The sequence below is a fragment of the Topomyia yanbarensis genome, unplaced genomic scaffold (assembly GCF_030247195.1).
Source record: "Topomyia yanbarensis strain Yona2022 unplaced genomic scaffold, ASM3024719v1 HiC_scaffold_7, whole genome shotgun sequence".
Taxonomy (NCBI): Eukaryota; Metazoa; Arthropoda; class Insecta; order Diptera; family Culicidae; genus Topomyia; species Topomyia yanbarensis.
In genome coordinates, this window is record NW_026683935.1 from 40,309 (window position 1) to 67,145 (window position 26,837).

At 42.3% G+C, this 26,837-nt stretch overlaps 1 protein-coding gene and 1 long non-coding RNA gene across 2 annotated transcripts in view; one reads left to right on the forward strand and one right to left on the reverse strand.

Moving 5' to 3' along the window:
* Nucleotides 1-627: 627 nt before the first annotated feature.
* LOC131696084 (uncharacterized) lies at nt 628-14,790 on the forward strand. The gene is made up of 4 exons (XR_009306722.1): nt 628-853; nt 908-1,269; nt 7,969-8,106; nt 14,462-14,790. It is a non-coding gene; the product is annotated as an uncharacterized LOC131696084 (long non-coding RNA).
* The window catches only part of LOC131696083 (polycomb protein Scm-like), a 29,251-nt gene continuing 5,675 nt past the window's right edge, over nt 3,262-26,837 (reverse strand). Inside the window, exons 2-5 of the mRNA XM_058984617.1 lie at nt 17,443-17,916; nt 16,476-17,373; nt 4,958-5,496; nt 3,262-4,894 (exon numbers count right to left, since the gene is read on the reverse strand). Coding sequence (XP_058840600.1) covers nt 4,763-4,894; nt 4,958-5,496; nt 16,476-17,373; nt 17,443-17,916 — 2,043 coding nt within the window. The 3' untranslated portion in view covers nt 3,262-4,762. The remainder of the gene's footprint in view (nt 4,895-4,957; nt 5,497-16,475; nt 17,374-17,442; nt 17,917-26,837) is intronic.

The following is a 26,837-nucleotide window of genomic DNA, read 5'->3' on the forward strand; positions in this document are numbered from 1 at the left end:
TTTAACTCAGCCGGAATGCTGGCTGGATCTAGTTCGTATTCCGGCTCCGGTGACACAACCGATTCAAGTTAGAATGTTTAAGGGGTACCATTTCGATGCGGCTTAGCCGCATAACAGAGGCCCGGGCGAGGTGGCCACCGACCTGCCGTCGGAAGCAAGCGAACCTGTGATCCACTCGTTTGCCCGGCTTACTCAAACATAGGGGCTATCCCTAGTTTAAGTCCGACTGAGCGGTAGCGAAGTCGGACAGCACGCGCAAAAGCGATGTGGCGTAGCCACATTGGGTGCTGGACACAAAATAAAATTGGCAACGCTAGCAAAAGGTAAACACAAATGAACACTCCGGATGAACCTATCGTCAATTGACATTTCGACGAGTTTTGATTCGAGCCAATAATATGGGCCCTATGGGCCCTCGTCAATTGACATTTCGACGAGTTTTGATTCGAGCCAATATTGAATACTTTACGGTGACGTCACAAATGAACTGAGTATTCATTTTTGACAGTTCGCTTGTACTGTTTACATCGTTTACATGGACTTAGAAAAATTCTTTACGAATTGCTTGGAGCGAATCTAGTCGTCCACAAATTTTTCAGTCCATGTAAACAGTATAAGCGAACTGTCAAGAAAAGTGAGGTTAACTGTAGGTTTGTTCCAGTACAAGGAGAAACCGGGAAGTACTCCGGAGCAAACAGGGAGAAAAACGTTCCTGTATTATCTTCTTCCCTTTTTCTTCTTTTGGTAGCAAACCGGAGTGAAAAGGAGCAAGAATTTTTTGCTTCGGAGCAACAAGGAGTAACTTCCGTGTACTGGAACAAACCTTGTGTCTGTAAAGAACCTAATACTTCTAGTAAGTATTCAATAAGTGGATAGACCGAATATGTTCAATCCATAAAATTTACAGCAGAAGAAACGAGAGGCAGATAGAAAAGAGTGCTATCGATGCATAAATAAAAGTCTGCGTGTACTTTCGACAAGTTTTGATTCGAGCCAACAACATCCAGCCGTGCAGGAGTGGTATATGAAGCTAATTTTGTGGATTTTGAACCGAGGACTTAACTCACTCAACTGTTTTGAGCTCCTTCCGATCGAAACCGGACCGCAAGCTTCGGAAGACCAAAAGAGATGCGAAGGACAAAAAGTAAATGATAAGGAAGTGGAAAAAGGAGAGAAAACAGCGGAAACGACCGTACAAGTTCTGATAGAGGGCATCAGCCGCAAATGCCGAGCATTCTACTCGAACTCATCCTAAAATTTCAACGACATGTAAGTTACAATAAATACATATACGGAACGTTTCACTACGAGAATTTACCGATTAGTCCATATCGCCATAGTTATCGACTCATCCTTTAAATATTGTTTCTAATGTATTACTATCCTTGACCTGAGTAATGGTAAACCAACAGGTTACCGTGCGATTAATTAATAAATTACAATTACATACCTAGTTCAAATTGTGTGGAAGAAAAAGTATTTGAAACTTGAGTCAATGTGAGTTGAACTTAGGTTGGCCACCCCTCCGGGTTTGACCTGCAGACTCCGGTTTTTGGAGATGATCTCCGGGCCTTCGGGTTTTGCATAAATTTCTCCGGGTCTAGTAATATTTATTGAATTTGTTTCAAACGAGTTTTTACGGTGTTCATGTTGGTTGCTCTTGCAGCAGTCTTTAACAGTTGACCAGGGAGAAAAAAAAACCTTATTGGAGAGGCGTTTCGACTTCCTCATTAGAATCCGACATTAACTTAGTGACAGGACTAAATTAGCGCCCGTTTAATGCTATCTCCAAATACGAAAACACCTTTTGTGTTTCTGAGCAAGAAAAGGAGTTCTGATTAAGAATTATTAGAACCTACCTAGTCAATGTGATGGCAAATGACGGAGTTTTTCACGCCCAACTAAAAATTCCGGAAGACACCGTAGTTCCCAAACGTTACCGCTTTCCTGCCTGCTTTGCTCCTTTTCACTGTTAGCTATGGCAGAAAGCAATTGGGCTTATGCTCCACAGCAAGAATGGCTGGTGCTTTTGGACTTTTGTCTTTGGCTAGGGAAGTGGAATTGCGTACTTATCTAAATCGATAAAACGATTAACAAATGCGAAATATTTATAACCTAACGCGAAAAGCTCAGAACAGTGGTGTGCATTATGCTTTGCCAAAACAAAGCACTAAATGGTACATGTGAGTTAATTATAGTAATCGATACCTCGACGAGTTACAAAAAGGAAAGATCGTCTCATTTAAACCAAGCAGGTCGGTCTGGTTTCACCGCATACTCGTGTTTCAATAAAAACCTATCCCAGCTTAGTAAGAAGCTCCGGGTGAAAGCCTTACCGGGGGTTGCAACCCTAGTCAAACTCGTCCTGTAGATGATAGTCGCAAAATTTTCCCGCAGATTTGTCTCCTTTTTACGGGGAAGCATAGGCATAGCCAGGGATCCCAACGGTACCGGTAAACTACATTTTTTCGGTATATTTACATTTATACAAGCCATACAGCCCGCTACAGCGACGCATTACTACAGTTCTTGCCAGAACGGTAGCCAAACCGAGTACATTTTCCCATATAGCAGTAGAATACATTTTTGTTTTGCTGTTGTACTCCGACTGCTCGGTGAGAGTGTGGCGTAGTAAAGTTTGTTCTCTCGCTTTGTACACTTTTCTCTGCATAGTCAAAGGGAGAGGCCCTCACACGAAAGCGTTAATGCCGGTCGTGGCGTAAACGAATCGCGTCCATTGCCGTCGTTTGTGATTAAAAATATTGAATAGATTAAAAATATTAAAAAGGCTAAAATAAGGAAAGAGAAGCTGTACCGATCGCGTCTGGTGGCTGTACTGCGGGCAGTATTTTTTGTCATGTTACTGCTTTGCTTACAGACTGCCGTACAGCGCTGGGCGTCCTGCACTAGCGAACGACAGCAGCGTCGAAAGAGAAATGAGAATGTAGGCAGAAAAATTACAGCCGCAAGAAAGGTAGGCATTTTGCATTCTTGGGCATAGTGTCGCAGCAGTGTTGTTACTGAACTCCAGCCTATTTTCAACAGTGTTGCTACGGCGTTCGATTTTCACTTGAGCAATACGTTTAAAACTATTTTTTATCAATCCTCAAATGTAACTGGTTTGGTAACTACGATTGGGGTCAAGGAACCTGTGGGTCTATTTGCAAAAAAATCATGTGTCCGTCTTACCCAAGTGTGCAATCATTTCCATCGGCTAAAATGGTGCTTTTCATTATGCATTGTAAAATGAAACACACTCTGTAATATTTTTCACAGTCATCACGAAAACATCTCTGATATCATTTATTTTATTTATATTTTTTACAAATTTGCACACACGCGGTGAGCAACAGGCTGCAATGTGGAAACGGATGATACGGTTTGCGTGGAACGCTTTGGATAGTAGGTTGTTCCGCGGACTGTTGCCTTTTGGGTTTATAGATGTTGGTTCCGAGCAGCGGGAAACTTTGTTTGTGACTGGTTTGGTGATCTATTTTGATTTGTATGATTTTTCCTAAGAATATAATAATATTTACCATTTGTCCTTCTGACTTACACTTCGATGCAGTATCTGTACAACTAGCCATTTTAATTATCTGTGTTTCGCTTATTTTTTGCTTGTCAGGTGTGGTTAAAAAATAATTACTAAATTTAAGTGCCAGAAAGTGAAATGTGTATGTCCAACGTTTCGAAATCGTTTGTTCTAGCTTACATCGGAAGTAATACGTAAGTGGTATGTTTCACATACCAAAATCAATCGGATAAAAATTTGTGTACTTTGTCACACGTGGGACGATTGCGAGTGAAGCGTATTTTCTATGGCCGTTGCGGTGAGCAAAACTATTGTGTGTGAAAACTGGTTTATTGCAAGTCGAGGATAAATTTATATCAGCTTAGTTAGTTGTAAATTATTGTGTATACGTAAAAGTGAAGAAACAAGTTGTGTATACATATAAGTCAACAACTGGTATTAATATCGATGCCAACATTTTTCTCTTGGCTGTTTTGCTGTGGTACGGAAAATTCTAAATCGTAGATATTTGCGTATGCTACTTTTTGCTGTTTGTATAGAACTGTAGTTTATTTTGCTATAATGAGTGTGCATCGTTGTGTGTTTCTGTATGATATAAGTTTGATCTGTTGTATGTTCTATTGAACGCCGATAACGCAAATCAATGACTGTTCTAAAGATGCTTTGCCATACTAATAGCTTCTAGTATGCAGACATAATCGGTTTGAACATAGAAATAATTACATCTGAGCTATTGAAAATGAGCAACAATTTCCGTGGTACAGAAAAACTACATTTTATTAATGTAAATAATTCTTTATAAACAGAACATGATTAAAAGAAGTTTACTTCATTTCACTTACTTTACTTAATGTTCCCACGGAAAATAGCGTTTACTGTTGCCAACTGATCGCCTTGGAATTCGAATTCGTCAGGCGAATTCTCCTACACACTATCGGATCCTATCACTAATTCAACTTTTCAATTTCAAACCTTGCATCGGTTGGCGCAATCACTGCTTTCACCATTCAAATACGTCATAAGAAACATAAATAGAATATAATTGCTTTTCTCTCTTTCTCACTTCATGCTTGCTTGGGCTTAGCTGAACAACAAATTACCGCATGGACTTCGAATTAAAACTATTTCCATGTATAACGGAAAAATAGGAAAAAACGGTTGCAGTCGTACGTAGAAGGGAGAGAGAAGCGTGAAGCTAGTACAAAACCTAACAAACGAACTTTATATCGACTATAGGTTGTGCCGACGTCCTTGAACTCGTTTGACCAAATTGCAGATCTTCACCGTAGGCCCCAGCTTGAGACCCATGTACTTCATTAACATATCGCTGTTGAGCAGCAGTAGTGCTTTGCCGTCAATCTCCTGCCAGAAAAAAATTAATATATTTAATAGATTACATTGATAATATGACCCATCCACACTTACGTGATCTCTGAACAACTCGGCGTGAACCGCCAGTGCCGGGTCCTGCACGGCAATGAATTGTATCACATCCTCGATCGTCCAATCACTGGGTTGACCACGAGGCATTTGAGGTCGTGCGATAGGTGGCGTTGCGGCGACCGGTACTTGTATCACATCCATCGGAGCAACTGCAGGTGCTGCAACTACGACTTGAACCGGCAACGTCGCAACAGCAGACGACGATGGACACGATTGCACAGGAACGGCGAGCGGGCTACTGGTTTGCACTGGGATGGCCGGGATAATCGTGTTAGCAACGGGAGCAGGAGCCACATTGGCTGTGGGAGTTGAATGCACAACAGGGCCAGTAGCTTGTGCTGGGGACGCTGCCGAGGCGGACATCGTTGCTGTCGAAGAAGCGATAGCTGCAGCAGCTGCTGTTACGGCTGCTGCTACTGGACTTTGCATTTCCGTTTTCACTGTGGTGCTGGGGGTGTTAGGCGTGCTTGGGTTGGGGGGTGGAACTACCACCGTTGATGACGGCGTCGGATGAACAGCAGCTGGGAAGATTTGTTAGGAGAGAATTAATAACAAGTTCAGAGTTTTGAGGATATTTTTATTCGTACAATGCATTGGAATGAATAAAGCTATACATAAACCCTCCGTAATAAACTATGTACTTCTAGTTAGTGTGTCCACCCATTCAAGCATATGAAATAAGGCTTGCCTGGATAGCATTCACCTAACAAGTAATAACAGACCAAAAGATATGGTTATTATTGTTTTTACATTATTCGACGCAAAGTTCTCTCAGAAGATTCATAATGAAATGTGTGTAACAACTGCATAACAACACCTTAGGCAGGTGTTGTTCCTACAGGGGATCACTGGTCACTTGTGACCAGCGACTTGCTCGTTGTAAGTCATATCCGAGTGTCTAATTAAAAGCAATAATTTTGTCAATAGGAATTTCTGATATATCTTCTTCTGTGTGTCGCCGCTGAGATTGCCACCCCTCCGGGTTTGATCCGGAGACTCCGGTTTTTGGAGCCGATCTCCGGGTCTCCGAGTTTTATATCAAGGCGTAGTAATGTTTGCCCTCTCGCTTTGTACACTTTTCTCTGCATAGTCGAAGGGAGAGGCACGCACACGAAGGCGTTGGTGCCGGTCGTGGCGTAAATGAACGACATTGATTGTAGTCGTTTGTGATGAAAAATATTAAATAAATTAAAAATTTAAAAAGCGTAGAATAAGGAAAGAGAAGCTGTACCGCTCGCATCTGGTGGCTGTACTGGGGCAGTATTTTTTTGTCATGTTATTGCTTAGCACACAGGCTGGCGTCCTGCACTAGCGAACAACAGCAGCGTCATATGAGAAAGAATGTAGGCAGAAATATTACAGCCGTAAAAAGGTAGGCATTTTGCATCCTTGGTTATGCCACAATATTGGCTGTACATTTGCACTAATGTTGCATTGAAGCTCTATAGTAGCATTTATAATGCAATCAAGCTCTATATTACCATCATAAATGCATACAGGCACAACCGAAATATACCATTAACACTTGCTCTGTATACGTATATAAAGCGTACATACATCATTCAAGCATATATGTTTTACATATGTAGTTAGTGCCTCTATAGAGCAAATATAAAGCCGATATAATGCTATCGTAATGTCGTGGGTTTATTCGTTATGCAGCTCCTCTTGAAATTTCTATTCGGTATATTCTATTTAATTCGATGCAATATGCAATATAGCCTACTCAGCTAAAGCAGCAGGACGAGGAAGCCACATCTGTTAGAGACTTACTAAAGGTAATTTTCATAAAACAGTCTTCTTATCGCGTGAGAACGAAATTCCGATAAGGATATTTATTAAAATGCATTGGAAAAGAATCGGACACGGTTCTAAATATTTTAATATTTTTCCTTATTGTTAGTCATACCGAAAATCGTTGCAAAATGATTGCGGAAAATAACAGTCGTTTCAGCTTTCTAATAGCATGAGTAGTTCCAATAACAGGTTTTTAAAGTTGACATTTGTGCACTGGTGCTATATAATAGCATTAGTAACCCAAAAATGGGCTGTCAACCTCTGAGTAGCACAATATTTCGCCTTTTCTGGCATAATACCGGTATTGTATAAGACATTGTATAGATTTGCCCTATATTTTAGGGTGGGGAAAAATGATCGTTTTTTCAGCACAGGCACTTTTTTGATTCCATATGGGGTCCCTAACAAATGTTTTAAAATAATTCATCTGAACATTCCAACTCGACAATATTTCAGTTCCAAATCATATATATTAAAACCTGCCTTTCTCCTCTCTCCTACACCCTATTGATAAACTACCTACGCCCATGAAATTGAGCCAAGGCTGTTGAATAATTCATCCAAACATACCAAAGTGGTAAATCTAAAATATATGATGTTATTTTGGTGCTAATGAAATATCATTGGTACACCTCGGGTACACCCGCAGTGTTGGCAAAAATAATGATTTATGGCACTAAATTCGATGTATAGGACTTTGAATAGCTATAACTTGTTTTAGAGGAATGCCAACACCATACATCCTTTGGCAAAGTTGTTCAGCATATTCTGGACTACACTTCTATCCATTTGTTGACATACTGCGGGAAGAATTGTAGTCTGTAGAATTGAAAATGCAAAATAGTAGGTTTTCCCATGCTAATTTCCACACAAATTTCAAACGCAATGCACTACGCTGGGTCAAAACCAATCGACCCAAAACTTTGCTCAGTTGTTTGGGACCCCAAATGGAATCAAAAAAGTGCTGTTGATGTGTTTGATTGGTTATGAATACGTTTTTCCATATAACAATGCCCCTCCCTACTATATATACATAAACATAAAGCAGATATTAGGCACCGGTATAATGCTTATTGGTGGATGAACCTTCAGCTTACGTGACTGAAAAGAAGGCTTCGACAATGCTAAAAAATATAAATATATGAAGAAATAGAATAATAAAATCAATTCATGCTATAATTCCTTCATTTTTCTAGGTAAACTATTTAAAGGAGCGCTTATGTTTGCAACTTTTTATGGAAGCTCCCGAAGAACAATGTAAGCATTTACCCCAGATATCGGTCAGTACAGCGATCCTGCAGATATCGGTCAGTACAGCGATCCTACATCTTCGGGTGAGTCTATTTGAGTTTCTGAATAACAATGCGCACTTTCAAATCTGTACAAAAGATTATCCTTCTTCTTGACTGAATTTTGTTCAACGCCTAGTTTGTGCACAAAAACTCAAAAAATAAATAATGTGGGGGGCCCATATTATTCCCTCTAAGAACGGTTGGTTTCAAAATAGTCCAATGAAAGACGTTCGTTGGACCAATTTGGACGACGTCCAAATAACCGTTCAACAAACGTCCATCGTTGGACCCATGTTGAACGATTTTGAAACAATTTTTTGGACGACTCAGTGGGTTGGCTCGAATCAAAACTCGTCGAAATGTCAATTGACGATAGGTTCATCCGGAGTGTTCATTTGTGTTTACATTTTGCTAGCGTCGCCAATTTTATTTTGTGTTCACCACCCAATGTGGCTACGCCACATCGCTTTTGCGCGTGCTGTCCGACTTCGCTACCGCTCAGTCGGACTTAAACTAGAGATAGCCCCTATGTTTGAGTAAGCCGGGCAAACGAGTGGATCAAAGGTTCGCTTGCTTCCGACGGCGGGTCGGTGGCCACCTCGCCCGGCGGATCCTCAGCGGCTTTGCGCCGCTTCGGTTCCTAGGCCCGGTTATGCTGCTAAGCCGCATCGAAATAGTATCCCTTAAACATTATAACTTGAATCGGTTGTGTCACCGGAGCCGGAATACGAATTAGAACCAGCCAGCATTCCGGCTGAGTTAAACTGGGAAGTTTAGTAAAATTTAATCTGGAAATAAAAATCTTCTGGCAACGCTCCAGCATCCCGTTGAATTCTAACGATTTCACCACCTGGGCGCCCAGGTGACGATATGAAATGAACTTTGTTTACTTTCGACAAGTTTTGATTCGAGCCAACAACATCCAGCCAATGTGGGGACCCCTACTCTTCTTTTTTCTTCTAAGTCTAGTTATTTTCCGCCGGCCTATTTCCACTACACGGCCAAATCTATCTGGACTAGATATCGACCCATCAACTCACGGACTGGCTGGATGTTGTTGGCTCGAATCAAAACTCGTTGAATGTAAACAAAGTTCATTCGGTACCGTCAAACTGGCGCCCATGTGGCGAAATCGTTAGAGTTCAATGGGGAGCTGGAGCGTTGCCAGAAAATTTTTATTTTCCGGGTTTTGTTTTATGATGCTTCCGGCAACCATCCGATACCCTTTAGGAACCTCTTTTTTAAGTGTACACGTACGATGTGGCACAAATCTGCCGAGGATCCGCCGGGCGAGGTGAATCTGTGATTCACTCGTTTGCCCGGCTTACTCAAACGTACGATCTATCCCTAGTTAAGGTCCGATTAAGCGATAGCGAAATCGGAGTGGACGTGCAAAAAACGATGTGGCGTGGCCACAATGGGTGGCGAAATTAAAATAAAATCGGCAACGCTAGCAAATTGTAAACACAAATGAACACCCAGGATGAACCTATTGAGCTTTACCAGATGACGACACGAATGAACTCATGATGTAAGAATTTCATGTTTGACAATTGTCGCTGGTTTGTTTACTTTGTTAGTTGCATGAGTACGAGTGCAACGGGTGCTACCCTGTTACATTCAAGCGTAAGAGTTAAAACCCTACAAAAACCAGCCCTATATTCAACAAAACATCGAACAAAGTGAATCAGACGTTTGGTAAACAATTTTTCAGCAAGGGAGTGCAAAGTTGATACAAAAATGTAAATTAAATGCATTTTTTCTATTTCGATGCAAATTTGTTATATATTCCTAGAGAGATCTGCCCCTAGATTCAATAGGGAAGAGCCGCTGTCATTTGACGGATTGAGAAAAAACAAATATGGAAATAAAAAACGCAATATTTTTGTGCAGTTTTTCATAGCCAAAATTTTGTTCAAAATGTATGAAGTTTATCATTTTCAGCGTTCGGTACTCTTTGTTTCTATAAATACAACCCAAATCGATGCTTGAAATGAGAAGCTGTGTATTTACGATTACGTAAACCAGCGTCGAAAGTAATTGTTCCACAGCGTTTGTTGATTCACGCCACTTTTTACAGGCATTTTTCTGAATGAAAGCTCCACTCATAATTTTAAGAAAGTTCATGGCGTAATGTTTTGGAATTATTACGTTGCAATAATCGCTACAATTAGGGATTGGAAAACTGTAAAATCCAACTTATTCCTCACAATTTTGTTCACTTGTTCTTCTACAACTTCGTTCATGCGGCAAAAAGGGATAGATAACACACGAGGGAGAGAAAGAGACAGTTGCACTCGAATATATTTTGAGAGCGAAGAGCACATAACTGCAGCTACTGGTGATTCTCGGCATGAAACAAGTGGAAAATTATCTTATCAAACACACGAAATCTTTCTAAGAAATAATGTCATATATTTTGATTATACGAGGACTATATACATGTCTTCGGACATCATAACTAAACTACGTTTTTATTCATAACAATCATTTTCAATAATGTAAACAAACAGTAATTTCACAAAGTGAGGTAGGAATTTCTAGCTGCTAATCGCTCAGCTCTTAATTTAAATTTGCAACACTATACTGCAAAATCTTGAATAGTAACCAACCAGCTACCTGATAAGAAAAAGTAAGCATTAGACTAAAAACGCACCGAGAAAATCTATTTCAAAATCACTAGTCTGATGCATGCTGTTTGTTGACCCGCTGTCGGAAGCAAGCGAACCTGTGATCCACTCGTTTGCCCGGCTTACTCAAACATAGGGGCTATCTCTAGTTTAAGTCCGACTGAGCGGTAGCGAAGTCAGACAGCACGCGCAAAAGCGATGTGGCGTAGCCACATTGGGTTGTAGACGCAAAATAAAATTGGCGACGCTAAGCAAAATGTAAACAAATGAACACTCCAGATGAAGCTATCGTCAATTGACATTTCGACGAGTTTATATTCGAGCCAATAATATGGGCCCTAGGTTAATACGGAGTGTTCATTTGTGTTTACATGTTACTAGCGTTATGCGGTGGCAGAAGCAAAAAGTCATAAAATCCAGCCAAAGTTAAACCATTTTCAGAGGGTGGTCCTGATGTCGATAACTAGTGCGATCACGACAAAACTTAATGCTGCTCTAGTTTTTCTATAGTGCATAGAATTTATTTTTGCTTCGATAGTAGGGCACAAAAACAGTACCATCCGCTATATTGATTCAATATGTGCCTCTTTCGGCAAATCGATGCTGACAAGCAGTTTGCACATTGTGTTCGAAAGCAAACAGTAGGGTAAAGCGCCTATTTTCACCATACTAAGGAGAGCGCTTCACTGATTAATTAATTACTCGGCCTTAGAGCGTAAGAAATTGATATTCCTGCGTGAACTTGAAAGAAAACGAAATTCAATTCATGCCCGCTGCGATGAACGAAATTATTGGTTCGTTTCCCTCGTCATTCGTTCTCCCGACGCAGCGCACTCAAGTTCAGACATGTTTTGTTTCAGAAGCAAAATAATTTTTGTTTCTATGGTAGCTCTGAGAGGGATTATTGAGCAAAAGTGCACCAGATATAGATTACCCAGTTCACTTATGCTCGAAAATGTAGAAGATGTTAACTTCTGCCTTCAAACTGTCCACATAATAACAAATGAATGCTTTGGTTGGTGAAAGAATTTATATTTCCTCTGCACTCAAGCATTCGACTCTGCATGAAATTTCAGTCAATTGGAAAGTGAATGAATGAGGGAGGCGTTGAATCTGAATGTCGCTTTCGGTAAATGCCATCAGGAATAGGTAGCTGATTTTAAAATTTCGTAGCACTGCTCGGGCTACAAACAATGCGTACAAATTGGCATCAACAGCTTTGCTTCGTTGTTAAGAACCAAGATAATAACAAAAATGTGCTGAACACAGTGAAATTCTCGCGCTTGAGCGCAACGAAAACTCGAATCGAGTGGCAGACGCTGCTCTAACCACGGCTGCAAATGGGTAGAGTTATTATACAGCATTGCTGTTAAAGACACTGGGTCAGGTCCTAACCCTAACTGCTGCCAGATTATATATGTTGAGAGCAGTTAATTCCTTTTAACATTGAAAATGTCTTACTCTACTATCTGGTGCTAGATGTCATTCTAAAATCTAAAATAAGTCCTATGTAACGAAATTATGTAAGGTTTGCACGCTTATAACTCCGCTATTACCAGATTTTAATCATTTATACACCAACCGATTCAGGAACGCCTAACTCAAATTTTGCTAATAATGTAATATCTGCAGTAAAATTTTTTTGAAAATCGGTAAAATTTAAAAAAGGGAATATTGCCAATCGCGCGGCAGGTTTTTCGGGCAGAGCCGTCAATAACAAGCACCTTAGTGACTCAATCGAACACGAAAAGTTATAGATAAATGTAGCGCGTGCCTGTTTGAATCAGTAGTTACTCTTTTGCCAAACAAGTAACATAGTGGCTATAGCGTCTAGTACGACAGATTTGAGCACCCAGCATACTACGTTTCGATAAATGACGTCATCCTCGACTGTTTAAAGAATATCATTCCTTGGGCGAGTTCATTCTCCCGTCGAACGTCGGGCCGTAAAGAACAGCAGTAGCAGCCATTCATGTTAAGACAAAGCGCTGCGCTGAGTATTGCATTTGAACGCTGCTACCGCTGGGGTAGGGGACGACGACACGTCTAGACAACTAGCGGCCAAACGCTCGTGGTGTCTCCCTTGCATGATTCTGATTGGCTTATTGATTTTGCCGATGACGTCTTCCTCGGATATATAACATATGACAGCATTGCTCGGGAGAACTCATTCTCTGGTCGAACGTCAAAGCGGAGACGATGGCAGTGGTCGACATATATATTTGAATAATTTATTATATAATTATTGTGCAATGTGCTGTGTACTGCTTTGCACACCACAACTGGAGAGCACGGTACTCAGTGTCTGTGCTGGTTGAGAGTATGCCGTTTGTACCCGTACACTCTCGTGCTCATTGCGGCGCGCGTCGGAAAGATTTGATTTATTTAGGTGCTCGTTCCGCATAGTAGATTAAAATCGCGGATAATTGATTCGTGCGTATCGAAAGTGTTGAGTTCCCCAGTTTACCCAGTCTAAGTATACTGCCGTTATAAGCTTAATTGTCCCATGTTCTATGGGATTCCCTATATACATGGGACAATTATGCGTAGAACGGCAGTATATGTCCTGCCCTATGTATTAAAAAAGCAGTTCTAAACTTGTTTAAATTAGGCACCAAATAGAACGGTGGTGCATACCAATTGAACTTTTAAAGCAAAACATTTTTAAATTATGAAACAAGCCGTTATACTGGGTATGTAATTTTTTGAGTGCTAGTTCCACATTGAAACATCTATATAAAATAAAACACTGCATAACATGCATTAAGTTCATTGTTTTAGTTTCAAATTGGAACCGGTTTAATAACACTGTAATTTAACAAATAATTTCATTTTGGCTATTAATGGATTAAATACTTAACCTGAAAATTGTTTACCTAAGTTCATTAGCACATTATTGATAAGTTAATTGGAAAATGAAATTTCATATTTCGTAGAAGAACTGAATATTTCCTCCTATTAAGGATATGCTGAACAGAGTCACAAGGTGGCAGCTAAAATGGTTGCCGTCGTTTCTGCTTCTTCTTTATATTTCATCGTCGAAATCAAAACATTGCATTGGCGCGCAAGATAAAATCGTTTGTAACTTAAATGTCTTATCTCAGATTGCTTAGAAATTGTATCACTGTATGTAGGCATGTTAGCACATTCAGATGAATAGATTCTCTTCACGAAATTTTGATTCGTTTGGAAAATTTGTGCCTTTTTTTTCAAAACAAATCAAACACGTGGTACAAAAATCAGTCAGCAGATTGCTGAACGATACGCTTGTGTGCATGCCATCCTCTATCGGTATAGTACGTTATAGCCGCACACAGATGCTGAACGTAACCCGAACATATCCGAGCATAATCGAACCTTTGTTATTTTAGGCATCGCTTCACCTTAATTGGTTAATTCAAACAATAGATTAGTTTAAAGGTGTTGTAGAGAGCGTGGTGTTTTACATCGTTTTATGATTTGGTTATTGTTGAATGACCTTCAATAAATTATAGTTTAATGGGAAGGATGTATAGTGAATTCTAACATATATGAACAAGAGAGTAAGCTAGAACGCGAGTCGATAATAGGTAGATTAAATATTCAATCGCGAATTATATTGCACACTACACTTTCAATGTCACCGTGGTCGTGTCCTGCACACAACCCTTTCATTTTTTAAAACCTGACACAGTTTCGCTTTATACAAGAATGACATAAGTATCTCTGAATTATCTATCACAACCAAATTAGTTCAAATATCTCTATTTTTACCTTTTTTTTTCTAGGAACGCGGTTACTAAAACGAGCTACAAACCAAGCTCAACAAGCGAGCCATCGACATTCTACGTGCATCAGATTGAGGAACACAACGAATTGGAAGCAAAGTTTGTCGAAAAATGTGGACATGCTTCAGTTTCACTTCCAACCAATACGGGTATTTTAAAATGCTGGAAATCGAAAGTGACAGTGCTAGATTGTTTTTAAGCTGTTAAATTACTATACGAACTTCATCGATTGAGATGTTCTTTTGAGACTGAACGACCTGAGGACACTGCAAACTTTCTACACAAGGACTGTTTCTGGAATGAGAAAGTAATCCAAATTATTATTTTATTTGCCGCACCATTTTTAATATTGATTTCCTGTTTGGATATTTTTGTAAAATTCGTTTTCAGAACAAAACTGATTAGGTAATATTAAAACACTTATAAAACTTATGACAATTTATAAATTATTTTTTTGATTCTTTTATTTTTTAAACGCTTGAAGTTTTTATTGATGTTTTTGAATTTTAAATATTTCAACTTTTGAATTTATTGTTTGATTGACCGCGAATCTCACTCCTTCTCTACATAAACTAAATTGACGTCGATAATTCTCGATCTGCAAAAAATTCCACGTTTCAAATACTTTGGTGCACGCAGTTCGCCTGGGTGCTATACACAACCCCGCACACAGGGTAAACAACAAAAAAAAACACTTCGATGAATCCTTGAACAATCCCTTACTACTGGTATATTTCATTGCTATTTACATCATTCGAGGATTCAACAAAATCAAACATGATATCGCCGAAAGCTAGGCCTTCTAGGTCAGCAACGGTGGACAACTAACTTCTTTGATGGTTTCGTTTTTATTTCGAATGCAAATCAGAATTTACAAAGGACTGCATACCATTTTACCAGAATAAAAATCTTTATAGAAATTTGATCCCAAAATGGCGAATACGAATGAATACAGATTATACTGTAACCCTGTTCGTCGTCCGACAAAATCATCGCATCGGCCCAATATGTCAAGCGAGAAAGAAGCCATCCAGAAATACTGCGCTGAAAAACATCGAAAGTATACATCGTTTCAAGCCCTTCCACTTTCAACACAAGCTTCTGTTAATATATGTGAAACGAGTCGCCTAGGATAAAATGTTAGTGTATCCTACATGAAAAGACTATCATGTGCAGTGCTGTGCAATCTCACGGTGGTCTTTGAATTGTGAGGGTAAATATGAAGTGACCGTATTACCACAAAAATGACCGTTATTTCATTTCCATTTTCCTCGGTTAGTGTTTCAGTTAACTATCTCTCACAGAAGCCGTGAGAGAGAGAACGCTTTGAAATGATAGACAGATTGAGTACCATTTATTTTGCATTGGTATAGTAAACGAAATATTGTATTCGGGCAGCATGCGGTGCTTTGTTGATTTTTTCTCCACCTTTCTGTTTATTTTAAGCATAGCTATTTATGTGGAACCGCCTGTTTGTTAATTCAAGCTCGTTGTTTGTGATAAGATGACCGTCATAACCGTATTTATATTGTTAATGAAATGACGGTCAGTTTGCCTTCCTCTCAATAATAATTCCAATGAGTGAGAGATTCAGAAGAGAACCGTCTGACTGTTGTCAATTCATTGGAATGAGAACCGTAGCTCAATAAGCATCGCTTACTGTTTTAACTGCTAACCGTTTCATTCTCTTTTGTCTAGTAGGTTTGCCATCAGTACCGTGATGGAGCTCAGCACTGATCATGTGTGAAAGGGCACACCCGAAATTGAAAAACAATAAGATTTGGATTTCATTCTATCAACTTGTACACTACGAAAAACAACAGAAACGTACTTCAAGAATAACATGGTAATGATTTAGCGCTATATAAGGAAAAGACGGTGCAAGGCGAAATTATCTTATAGCCATTTAGATTTCAAGATGTCAAATAGTTCAGGTAATTTAAAACAAACAATATCATTCAACGCTTGAAGCCCCGGAGTACGTCGGTAAGCCGGACGAAACATTTACACTTACCGACACTGACCGCCAGCATGGAAGGGGCAGGAGAGGACGAGCTTGGCTCATTGTTGGTCGTTGACGTTGCCGTCTCTCGTTCAACTGCCTTACGTTTCGGCGAAGGACTTCGCGGGCTCTCGTGCTGCGATTCTCTAGTTATAGATGCTGCTTTCGGAGAGGAAGCCGCCGTTGGCGGTGGGCTAGCCGACCGCACAGTCGGTTCGGTTTTGATCGGTCGTTTGAGCGGCGGCGATTGCACCATACATGCGTCGCATTGCTCTGGACCGGGTTCCAAGGTGATCAGATGTCTGCATGCTCTGCACGCCGTACATAACGTCTCGAGGAATTCCGCCAATGCACTATTTCCCTTCTGTCGGATATAAGCTGGTATTTTAACGGTAAAATTCTTTCCAGCAGCTGTCACAATGTGTACGTCGCCTTCTAGGCCAAACAGCAACGGAGAAAGCTGCGAGTGATCCTTGGATGCAGCCAGTACTTCCTGGAGGCACAGTTTTGCCAATGTTTGATGATTCGGAGCGGTCACCATCGAAGGAAGCTTCGAGCTATTGATAAATGGACCACCCTTGCATCTGCTGTGGAAATGCGCTGTAACGGGAGTGGTTGGCATCATCGAATCCGGTTCGGATATCATCGCAAATGACGAACGGGCTCCTTTGGAGCGAGCGTTACTTCCATCCATTTTGTTCTTCTGACCGGGCGGTTGCATCGGATGGCAACTTTTTGCGCACCAACCGACGGGAAATATATCTCGGGAATCGTAACGACACCAGTAATCGAAAGCACCTCGCCAACCGTCGAATGTTACGTGAATCTGATCTTCTTTGACCGCATCTACCGTTGCACAGCAAATCAGTTGCGGGTTCTTTTTGTCGACGGCTTCCAGCTTCTGGCCAACCTGTAAAATTATACATTTTTGTTTTGGTAAAATATTAAATAAAAGAGCAGATTACAAATGAAAGCTAACCTGATACAAATTGCACTTGGGCGTTGGTGGTTCTGGCATGAAAATATGAGATGGAGCCATCGGGGCTCCATTCAAAGTTTTCAGCAGAAACGTTGGCCAACTGCTGGCGTTCATACGGAAACCGAGCGGTGGCTGCAGCATCTCCCCTGTCTGCTCACAATGACCAATTGGATGAATTTCATTCGAGTCAACTAGCCGCCAGAAATCATTTTTGTTGTCACTGCCATCCAGTCGAAGCCGAAGCCGCGAACCAAGCACCCCCACAACACTTGCGATGCAGGTTGAGGTCACGTTACGCGGATCAAGAGCCTCCAGTTTCATTCCGATTTTGAATTCATTTTTCGGAGGCGTAACGGCCTGTTTGAAGCATTCAGCGGGTGCGGGAACACTGCCGGACTCGCGAAGATATTCGGTCCAGTCGAACACGTGGAAACTTTCGTACTGGAATGGGCCGGTCGAGGTTGTGGTTGTTACCTGAAGGGAAAAATGCGTTGTTCTGATTAGTATTTGGAAAAATTGATTCACCGTGCTGGCCATTTAAATTACTGAATACAATAGTAATTCATACCGAATAGGTTGTCTTGTTTGCTTACACCCCCATTTTACAAAAAAAAACCCCGTCTGAAAAGATGAACTAATTGCGAAAAGTTTGCTTGGCCGAACGCTACCTTTTGATTAAAAACTCAAGATTTACAGATGCTTAAGCGTAGGGCAACCCGGGCTATTAAGACCGTGGGGGTAAATCGGACCCCCTAGATTTCTCAGAAAATCGAACGATTTTCTGACTGTCGTCTAAATTTGTGGAACCGCTATTCTAAAACATTAATTTTGGCACCTGAATCAAATTGTTTCAATTTTTTGTCATCCTTAAAACAAAAATCATTATAATGGTAAAACCGTGATTAAAGCAACAAATAAAAGTGAAAAAATAACATGCAAGTGTTTTGGAAAGCTTGAGGGTCCTATTTTATGGAATGACATTTTCAAGGCGCTCACTACTTTTGTACGAAATGAGCGGACGGGGCTATTCGGACCCCCTATTCCGTCAACCACCGTTCAGCGGCTTGCAACTACGCACACGATTGTACATGCCACAGCAACGAAAATACTTGATGCGCCAATTAACAGCTGTGACTAACCAGTTTAAGTTTTTGTAACGCAATTTTTTTTGTTTCTTAAGGAGTTTCTCCAATAAATATTTCATAGGTAAACAATTCAATTGAAAAAAAAAATGATAATGAATGGCGGCCTAAATTGTCCCGTAGGGTGGTCCGATTTACCCCTACATTGTAAAAGGATAGAAAAACGTAGAGTGGCGCAAATCGTCGCCTAGCACTGCCATTGGAAACTTTTGACCGATAAATTCTTTCACATCTATCCACCTAAAAGGGCGATTTGCTTAGGTAGGTACGAATAGCTCGGGTTCCCCTATATTTTTCAATAATGAAATTGCAAATAAAAATAAAGTAATCAAAAATATCAAATATCAACTCACGTATCAAAAGACGTAAACAAAAAGAAAAATTGCGATTGTAATTCGTTTATTTGTCGTAATATCCTATGTATGCTTAGTTTAATGACTCTAGTTTCATTAGAAAGCTGAGCAAAGTTTTCTTAATCCTTTCTGGCCCTTTATGCACAGGGTTAGGTCGATGGACAAGCTATGGATCAACTGACGCTAGACGGAGAGCGAAAGGTTATTCGAGAGCTGAAAATTGCTAGGACGTTGGAAAGGACGGAATCTCGATCGAACTTCGAAAAGTGGGGAGTAATCGGCGACTAATGTGGACATGTATATTGTTAGATCGCTGAGGGCTACAGACATAATGCGGTTTTAGGGTCATTCGCCTCTTCTGAGGTGTTTGAAAAAATCTCTAACCCTATGTGCGGGGTTGCGAATTGAACCCAGGTGAGTTGTGTACAAGGCAATCGATTTACCAACTACGCTATACCCGTCCCCCATAGCACGTATCTCACAACTACCACGAAAGTAGATGCTGACACACTTTAAATAGAAAAAGTATATTTAATTCGTTTAGGGCCGATTTCTTCACCTCCCCTTTGCGCTTAAGCCAGGTTTAAACGTACTGCTGAACCTGGTTCAAAAGGTAAGCGAGGGTGAAGAAATCGGCCCTTAGAGCCGATTTCTTCACCCTCGCTTTTCGCTTAAACCAGGTTTAAACGTACTGGTAAACCGGGTTTAAAAGTAAGCGAGGGTGAAGAAATCGGCCCTTAATCAGCACGAGTTTATGCTATTTTTACGCGACCATATTTAGAAATGCTGTGTGAATGGATTTGGAAAGGGGGGGGGGGGGAGAAGATAGCAGAGTGAGAGTATAGGATGCGTCAGAAATCCTTCATCTTATTTCGGTATACGGGGTTGGTGAAGAATTGTTTTGATGATGGTCCAATAGGGGAGGAAGGGGTGATGAAAGCTGGAGGTGGATGGCAAAGGGGGACGGGGGGGAGGTGGCGACACAATACTAAACTGCATATTTTGCCTTCCACTTGAGACCTGGTTTGATAGAATCGGTTCAGTCATCACCGAAGAACCGACGTGACTTTAAATTTAGAATATGTCCGGAATTCGGGACTTCCGGAATCGTCGATAGTGGACAATATATTCAAAGAATATTGGATTGGCGATCAGTGATATAGATCTGCGATTAGGAGTAGTTTGGTGACGACTTCAATTGTTTTTAGCCTCTGAGGTATTACGATTGTAACGTTATATGGGAAAATCCAGTGCAGCCTTACTAACCAATCTGTAACTCCGGAACCAAGAGTCAGAACCGGATAAAATTCATCAGTAGTCAATGCAATTACTGTATTTTTAATTTGAAAACAAGTTAGTAAAAATCTCCCTCGGCATGATACTGTGCCTTGATGTGGTCCGGGGGCTTTTTCATCAAAGCAGTATTACAGTGATTATATCACAGAAACTTGGGACACGAATATTTTCTTTTTAGTTCAGCTACATTGTGATCAATTTTAGCACTTAACTTGGCCACCTTTATTATCCACTGCCATGGTCAAATAATATACAATGTGGGTTTAGGGCCCAATTTTCTCTGCAGGCACCCTTTTTTATTGCTATATTTTAAATTAGATCCATGCTAACACTCACTAACATAAATTGCTAACTCTCTCATATACACTCACAATCTCTCATTCCAAACGTACAAACGTGGCCTTCGCGATAACACACACCTGATCACGAATGCGAACCCCCGCGATCTCGCCAGCATTCAAATTTAATGAACGTGTGCACCTAAAAATTTCCTAACGCGGTCTCAAGCATCAACCCACCGCTCGCACAATCATTAATCGGTCACGTCCGGAAGTCTCTACCCTTGATCCTAGCAACTCAAACGCATGCCTTCAGTTGGAACAATAGAAATAAAAACTAGAGAAGACATCTACGCGCTCTCATTGAAGAACACGCGAACATGCGAATGCCCATACGCTTATAATGTGTCCACGCGAAGTTACACACTATCACTCGCGACAAAAACGACAACATATTAACGCTCGAGTCTTTCGCGATTATCCACGTACAACCACACCCACGATCTCGTAAAAGGGATAACACCGGTGACTAAGTGAACGTTTTATTACTTATAAATTCACAAACGCGGTATCAAGAGTGAACCTCCATTTGGAGGCCCATGTTCGCGCGATCATGAATCGGTTTCGTCCGGAAGCCCCTGTTCTCGGCCCTAGCAGCCAATGCCTTCAGGTGAACTAATCAAAAAGATGATACTTATATCCACTAAACTACACGTTCCATGGCGACATAAAAATCGAATTTGGAACGTGTTACGAATACACGCGACAAACAAATATACAAATGCTTGAGCTTTTCGCGATCATCCACGCAACCTACACCCGTGCTCTCGCAGACATGATAACATCCCGGTGAGCGTCTCAGCACTTATAAACATTCAAACGCGATCTCAAGCGTGAATATACAGTCCCCCGCACTCGCGCGAGCATGAATCGGTTACGTCCGGAAGTCTCTATCCTCGATTCTAGCAGTCTAGATCCATGCCTTCAATTGAATCAATTAAAAAGAAAACTCTCATATCCACTGGACAACAACGTTCAATGGCGACATGACCAGGAACCCTAGTGATATGGTGTAACTCACTCCCTGTCAGAATGTGATCCGTACACCGAAAACTAAATATCAGAATGACGGTCCGCGTGGCCGTCCAAGAACACACGCGAATATGTTACACAAGGATACAAAATCGAATTCGCATACACATGGGCACACGCGATAAACACGTCAACATACGAACGCTTAAGCTCTTCGCAATCATCTACGCACACCTACGTTCGCGATCGCGCAAACTTTAAAACACTCCGGTAACAATGTTAACGTTCTAGTGCTTACGAAGTTAAAAACGCGAACCCGCAAACGCGCGCGATAGTGAATCGTTCACGTCCGGAAATGTTTACCCTCCATTCTAGCAACTAAGGTCCATACATTCAATTATACCAATCAAAAAATAAAGCTCACTTCCACTAGACAACACGTTCCATGGCGACCTGACTGGGAACTCTAGTGATATGGAAGAACCCACTTTGTTTTAGAATCTGAACCGTACACGAAAAATTAAGTATCAGATTCGCGATCCGCGCGCGGTCATTCTAGAACACACGCGAATATGCGAAAGGCAAACGGTTTTAGAATTTCGAACACGTTAACGTACAAATGCTCAAGTCCTTCGCGATGATACACACGATCGCGAAATCCGTACGCCCGCACATACCTGAACCGTATCACATTCAGAATCACGGCCTGCTACAATTGGCCTAAAGCAGTGTTTTAGTGGGCGACATTGCCTGTCTCGTCTGCAAATTTTAGTATGTGATTCTGACGGGGAGCCCTTCCGAGAACCTAGTTCTATAGCTCCAGTAGGACAACTCTCGAAAAAAAAGAAAACAAGTTAGTAAAAATCTATCAGGAATTTGCCTGGAAATAGGAGATATTTGTTTAGGAACTTGGCGAGTTCCCTGGATGCATCAAGAACCGCCATTGGGGGTCAATGTGGTCAAAGCTACTTTGATTGATCACTAAATCCGCAAATTCAAGTAATGTTGCATTCATTTTAATGTTTAACATCATTTGGACATCATAGTGGTACCAGTTTATTTGGCAATTTGCTGTGTGACCGCACTCTTCAACCCGTAACTCCGGAACCGGAAGTCGGATCAAATAAAAATTCAATAGCAACTTATGGGAGCGTTATACCTTTCAGATGCAACTTAGTTTGCGTAAATCGGTTCAGCCATCTCTCAGAAAATTGAGTGAGTTTAAATGACACACACATACATACACAAGGGGCAGCAGGGACAGTAAGGACAGTAGTCTTGGGGCTTAACGAACCCCGCCCCCAGTCCTAGTGCGAGCTGGGGAGCTTTGCTAGAATATGGTTGCGTTTGGATTGGGCTCTGTTAAACCTCTAAAAAAACCATAACTCCGAAAGCAGCTCCGAAGAAGCGAGCCTGTATTGTTTCTGCTAAGATCTTAAGATTCCAATAATCTAAGATCTTAACAATAAAAGCACTCTAGCCCAACCGGAGTGCCAACCGGCACATCAGGATCGACGCCAGTAACATTCTGATTATGGCATACTGGCCTTGGCGAACGACAACGGACAAGACACGGATCACGAATTGGACAGCGGCTTTGGGCTGACAGGCGTGCTGTTCTACTCCCTGAGTAAGGAAGCATGATACCGACTTGAAATGGCGAGTAGGCTAACAGCACAGCTGCCTCCGTCTCGACAACACCGTGGCAGGTTTCCGGGTACGTTGAAAACCCGTCACCATTTAGTTGATGGCACTAGGATCGGTTGAAGCATCCCCGATTTTACGCTGATCCGGCTCTGAACACTACTCTCCGTGAAGGATAGTGTCAATCCTTACATGACCTCCCTGCTTCATATATAATCATTGTCGTGATCCGTCGTACGACGAGTGGAGATAGCGGTTCGGAGACGGGATCCAATAAAATGGAAAAAACAAGAAACTAACATATACGGAGTAATCACGGCGAATTCGTTCGCCGTAGGTGGGTTAGTGAGGTCACCACCACCAGCGGCAGCTAAACTCATTCAGCAAGAACAAGAGGAGGAGAAGCGGCAGCGGCAGCAACAACCAGAACAGAGCGGGATTAATTACACCCAGCAGAAGCCAAAAGTAGTGGCAGCGAAGCACTTGACGTAGGAGCGCCACAAGTTTGTGGATGCGAGAAACAACGCCCAAAACGATATTAAGGAGATGGTAATCAGAATCCGAACGGCGCTACTATCTGCCGTAAATGAGTATGATATGGCAATGCAGAGGGCTGATGTAGCTGAGCGAGTATTGGCGTCGGCCAAGGCTATTCTCTTCCTAGCGCTACGAAGCAGGGTAAGGAGAAGCAGATTGGTGTGGGGAACACACCAGTTTCCGTGACTCCAAAGAGGACTAGATCCTCACCAGGAGACGGAAGAGCAGACGGGCCCAAAAAGCGGAAAGGAAAACCTTCGGCTCGTCAGATGCACTGATTGTCGAAGCAAACGATACGGTGTCCTACGCCCCTCTTCTCAAGAAAGTAGCAGTATGGAGACATTTACACGGCGGCGATTCGACTACCGGTGGTCGTTGCCAATAAGCTGGCGGAAACCGGTAAGATAAAAGTCGAATGGTCGAGATGCTCGCTGAGAGTTGCTGCGTGAGTTACCAAGCAGACGGTGCGATACTTTGACCTCGGACACCTGGCGAGGATCTGCAAGGGCCCAGACAGGTCTGCACTGTGTAGAACATGCGGATCTGCAAGCCGAAGGACAGAAACGACCAATAGATGGGAGACTTCAAATGCCTTGTGTACATAAAGGCGAAGGCAGGCCCATGATGACGGAAATAACCCAGCTTAATCTCAATCATTGCGACATTGTGGCAGTTGACAACAGAAACGAAGTGCTACGTTACAATTATTGCAGAGCCGTGTCATGTTCCTCCCGATAATGGTAACTGGGTGGTGGATAGTGCAATCCAAGTAATGGGCGGTTTTCCTGTCCAAGAGATGAAGGACTACACACATGAAGGTTTCGTGATCGTCAGGACCAACAGCGTATTTGTCTGTAGCTGCTATGCTCTCCGAGATGGACACCAGAGCAGTACAATCGGATGCTGGACGCACTAACCGACTCGTTAGTCGGACTAACGCCGGTTGTTATAGGAGACTTTAACGCTTGGGCCGTGGAGTGGGGTAGCAGACTGATCAACGTAAGTGGTTACAGCTTGATGGAAGCCTTGGCGAAGCTGGATGTGAGACTGTGCAACGAAGGTTTCGCTACCATATTCCGTAAAGACGATCGAGAATCCATCATCGACATAACATTTTGCAGTCCCTCGCTTATGGATAACATGAATTAGCGAGTTAGTAAGCAGTACACACATAGTGACCACCAAGTGATCCACTACATCATTGGTCGGCGAAATTGCACCATAACGCCGAGAGTGAGGACTGGCGAGCGGAAGTGAAAAGCACTTCGTGCTAACAGCGTTATTCTAATTCCGTGTGCCGATGAGCTATCGGAAACAGTAGTGAGGGCATGTGATGTAGCAATGCCGAGGAAAATGGAGCCGAGGAACTACCGGCGTCCGGCGTATTGGTGGAACGAAAGGTTCAGCAACCTCCACGCTGCCTGCCAAAAAGCTAGAAGACGCGTTCAGAGAGCAAGATCTGAGGCAATCAGAAAAGAGTGCAAGGTAATATTCCGCGCTGGCCGCGCAAGAGGTAGTGCTAAGCAAGTCCACCTGCTACAAGGAGCTGTGCAGAGAAGAAGACGTTAACCTCTGGGGCAATGCTTACCGTGTCGTTATGGCCAGGATCAAGGGTCCAATGACGCCAGTCGAAATGTGCGCTGACAAACTGAAAATTATCATGGAGGGTCTTTTCCCGAAGCACGATTCCCAACGTGCCACGGAAGACTGCGATTCTTGCGTTTCCGGACATGTTCAGGATAGTCCTACAGGAATGCCTGGACGATGGCTACTTCCCGGATAGATGGAAGATTCAGAAGCTGGTTTGCTGCAAAAATCGAGAAAACCACCAGGAGATCCAGTATCGTATCAGCCTATATGCCTGCTGGATACTCTTGGTAAGCTCCTGGAAAGGGTCTTCCTTAACAGGCTGACGACCTACGCTGAAAGCGAGAACGGAATATCGCATATTGTATCGGGTTCCGAAAAGGGAAATAGACGGTGAACAACATCCGCACAATCATCGCGAGCGCGGAGAAAACTGAAGCAAAAATGAACTGCTACGGCGCTGTGGTAACGATAGACGTGAAGAACGCGTTCAACAATGCTAGCTGGGAGGCGATCGCCGTAGCGCTACATAAATTGCGGGTTCCGGACTACCCGTGCAATGTTCTGAAAAGTTACTTCAAGAGCCGAGAACTGGTCTACGAAACGAACATGGAGTAGTAGTAGTCTGGAATATAATTTACACGGAGTGTTAACACTGGAACTGCCAACGGGCTTTGAGATCGTCGGCTTTGCAGATGATGTTGTCCTGACGATAACAGACGAAACCCTTGAGGAAGTGGAGATGCTGACGGCAGAGACAATAGGCATCGTGGAAACTGGATGGCTGACGTCAAATTACAGCTGGCTCACCGCAAGATCGAGGTAGTGCTGGTCAGTAACCGTAAAAGAATTCAGCACGTCGAGATCAGCGTCGGGGGACAATCCATTCCATCGATGCGTGCGCTGAAGCACCTGAGTGTGATGGTCGACGATCGGTTAAATTACAACAGCCATGTCGACTATGTATGTGAGAGGGCTGCGAGGACAACTAACGCATTTGCAAGGATCATGCCGAATAACGGAGGAGCAAGAGGCTGCACGAGGCGCCTCCTGGCGGGTGTCTCATCCTCAATACTGAGGTATGGCGTACCGGCCTGGGTTGATGCGCTGAACTCTAAGCGACAAGCACGTTTCGTCTAATGGCTGTTCGGATCGAGAGTACGCACAGAACGGTATCGTCGGAGGCGGTATGCGTAGTTGTCGGGATGATTCCCATCTGTATCACTCTGGGTGCGGACGTGGAATGCTACCAACGGAGAAATGCACGTAATGCAAGGAGACTGATCCGAGCGAACTCGTTGGCTAAGTGGCAGCAAGAGTGGGACAACGCGGAGAAAGGATGGTGGACCCACCGACTCATCCCAAAATGTGTCTGCTTGGGTACATATGAAGCAGGGAGAGGTCAACTTCCATTTGACGCAGTTTTTGTCCGGGCATGGATGCTTCCGGAAGTACCTCCATCGGTTTGGGCACGCTTCGTCATCCCTTTGCCCGGAGCGTGTGAACATTCAAGACACACCGGAACA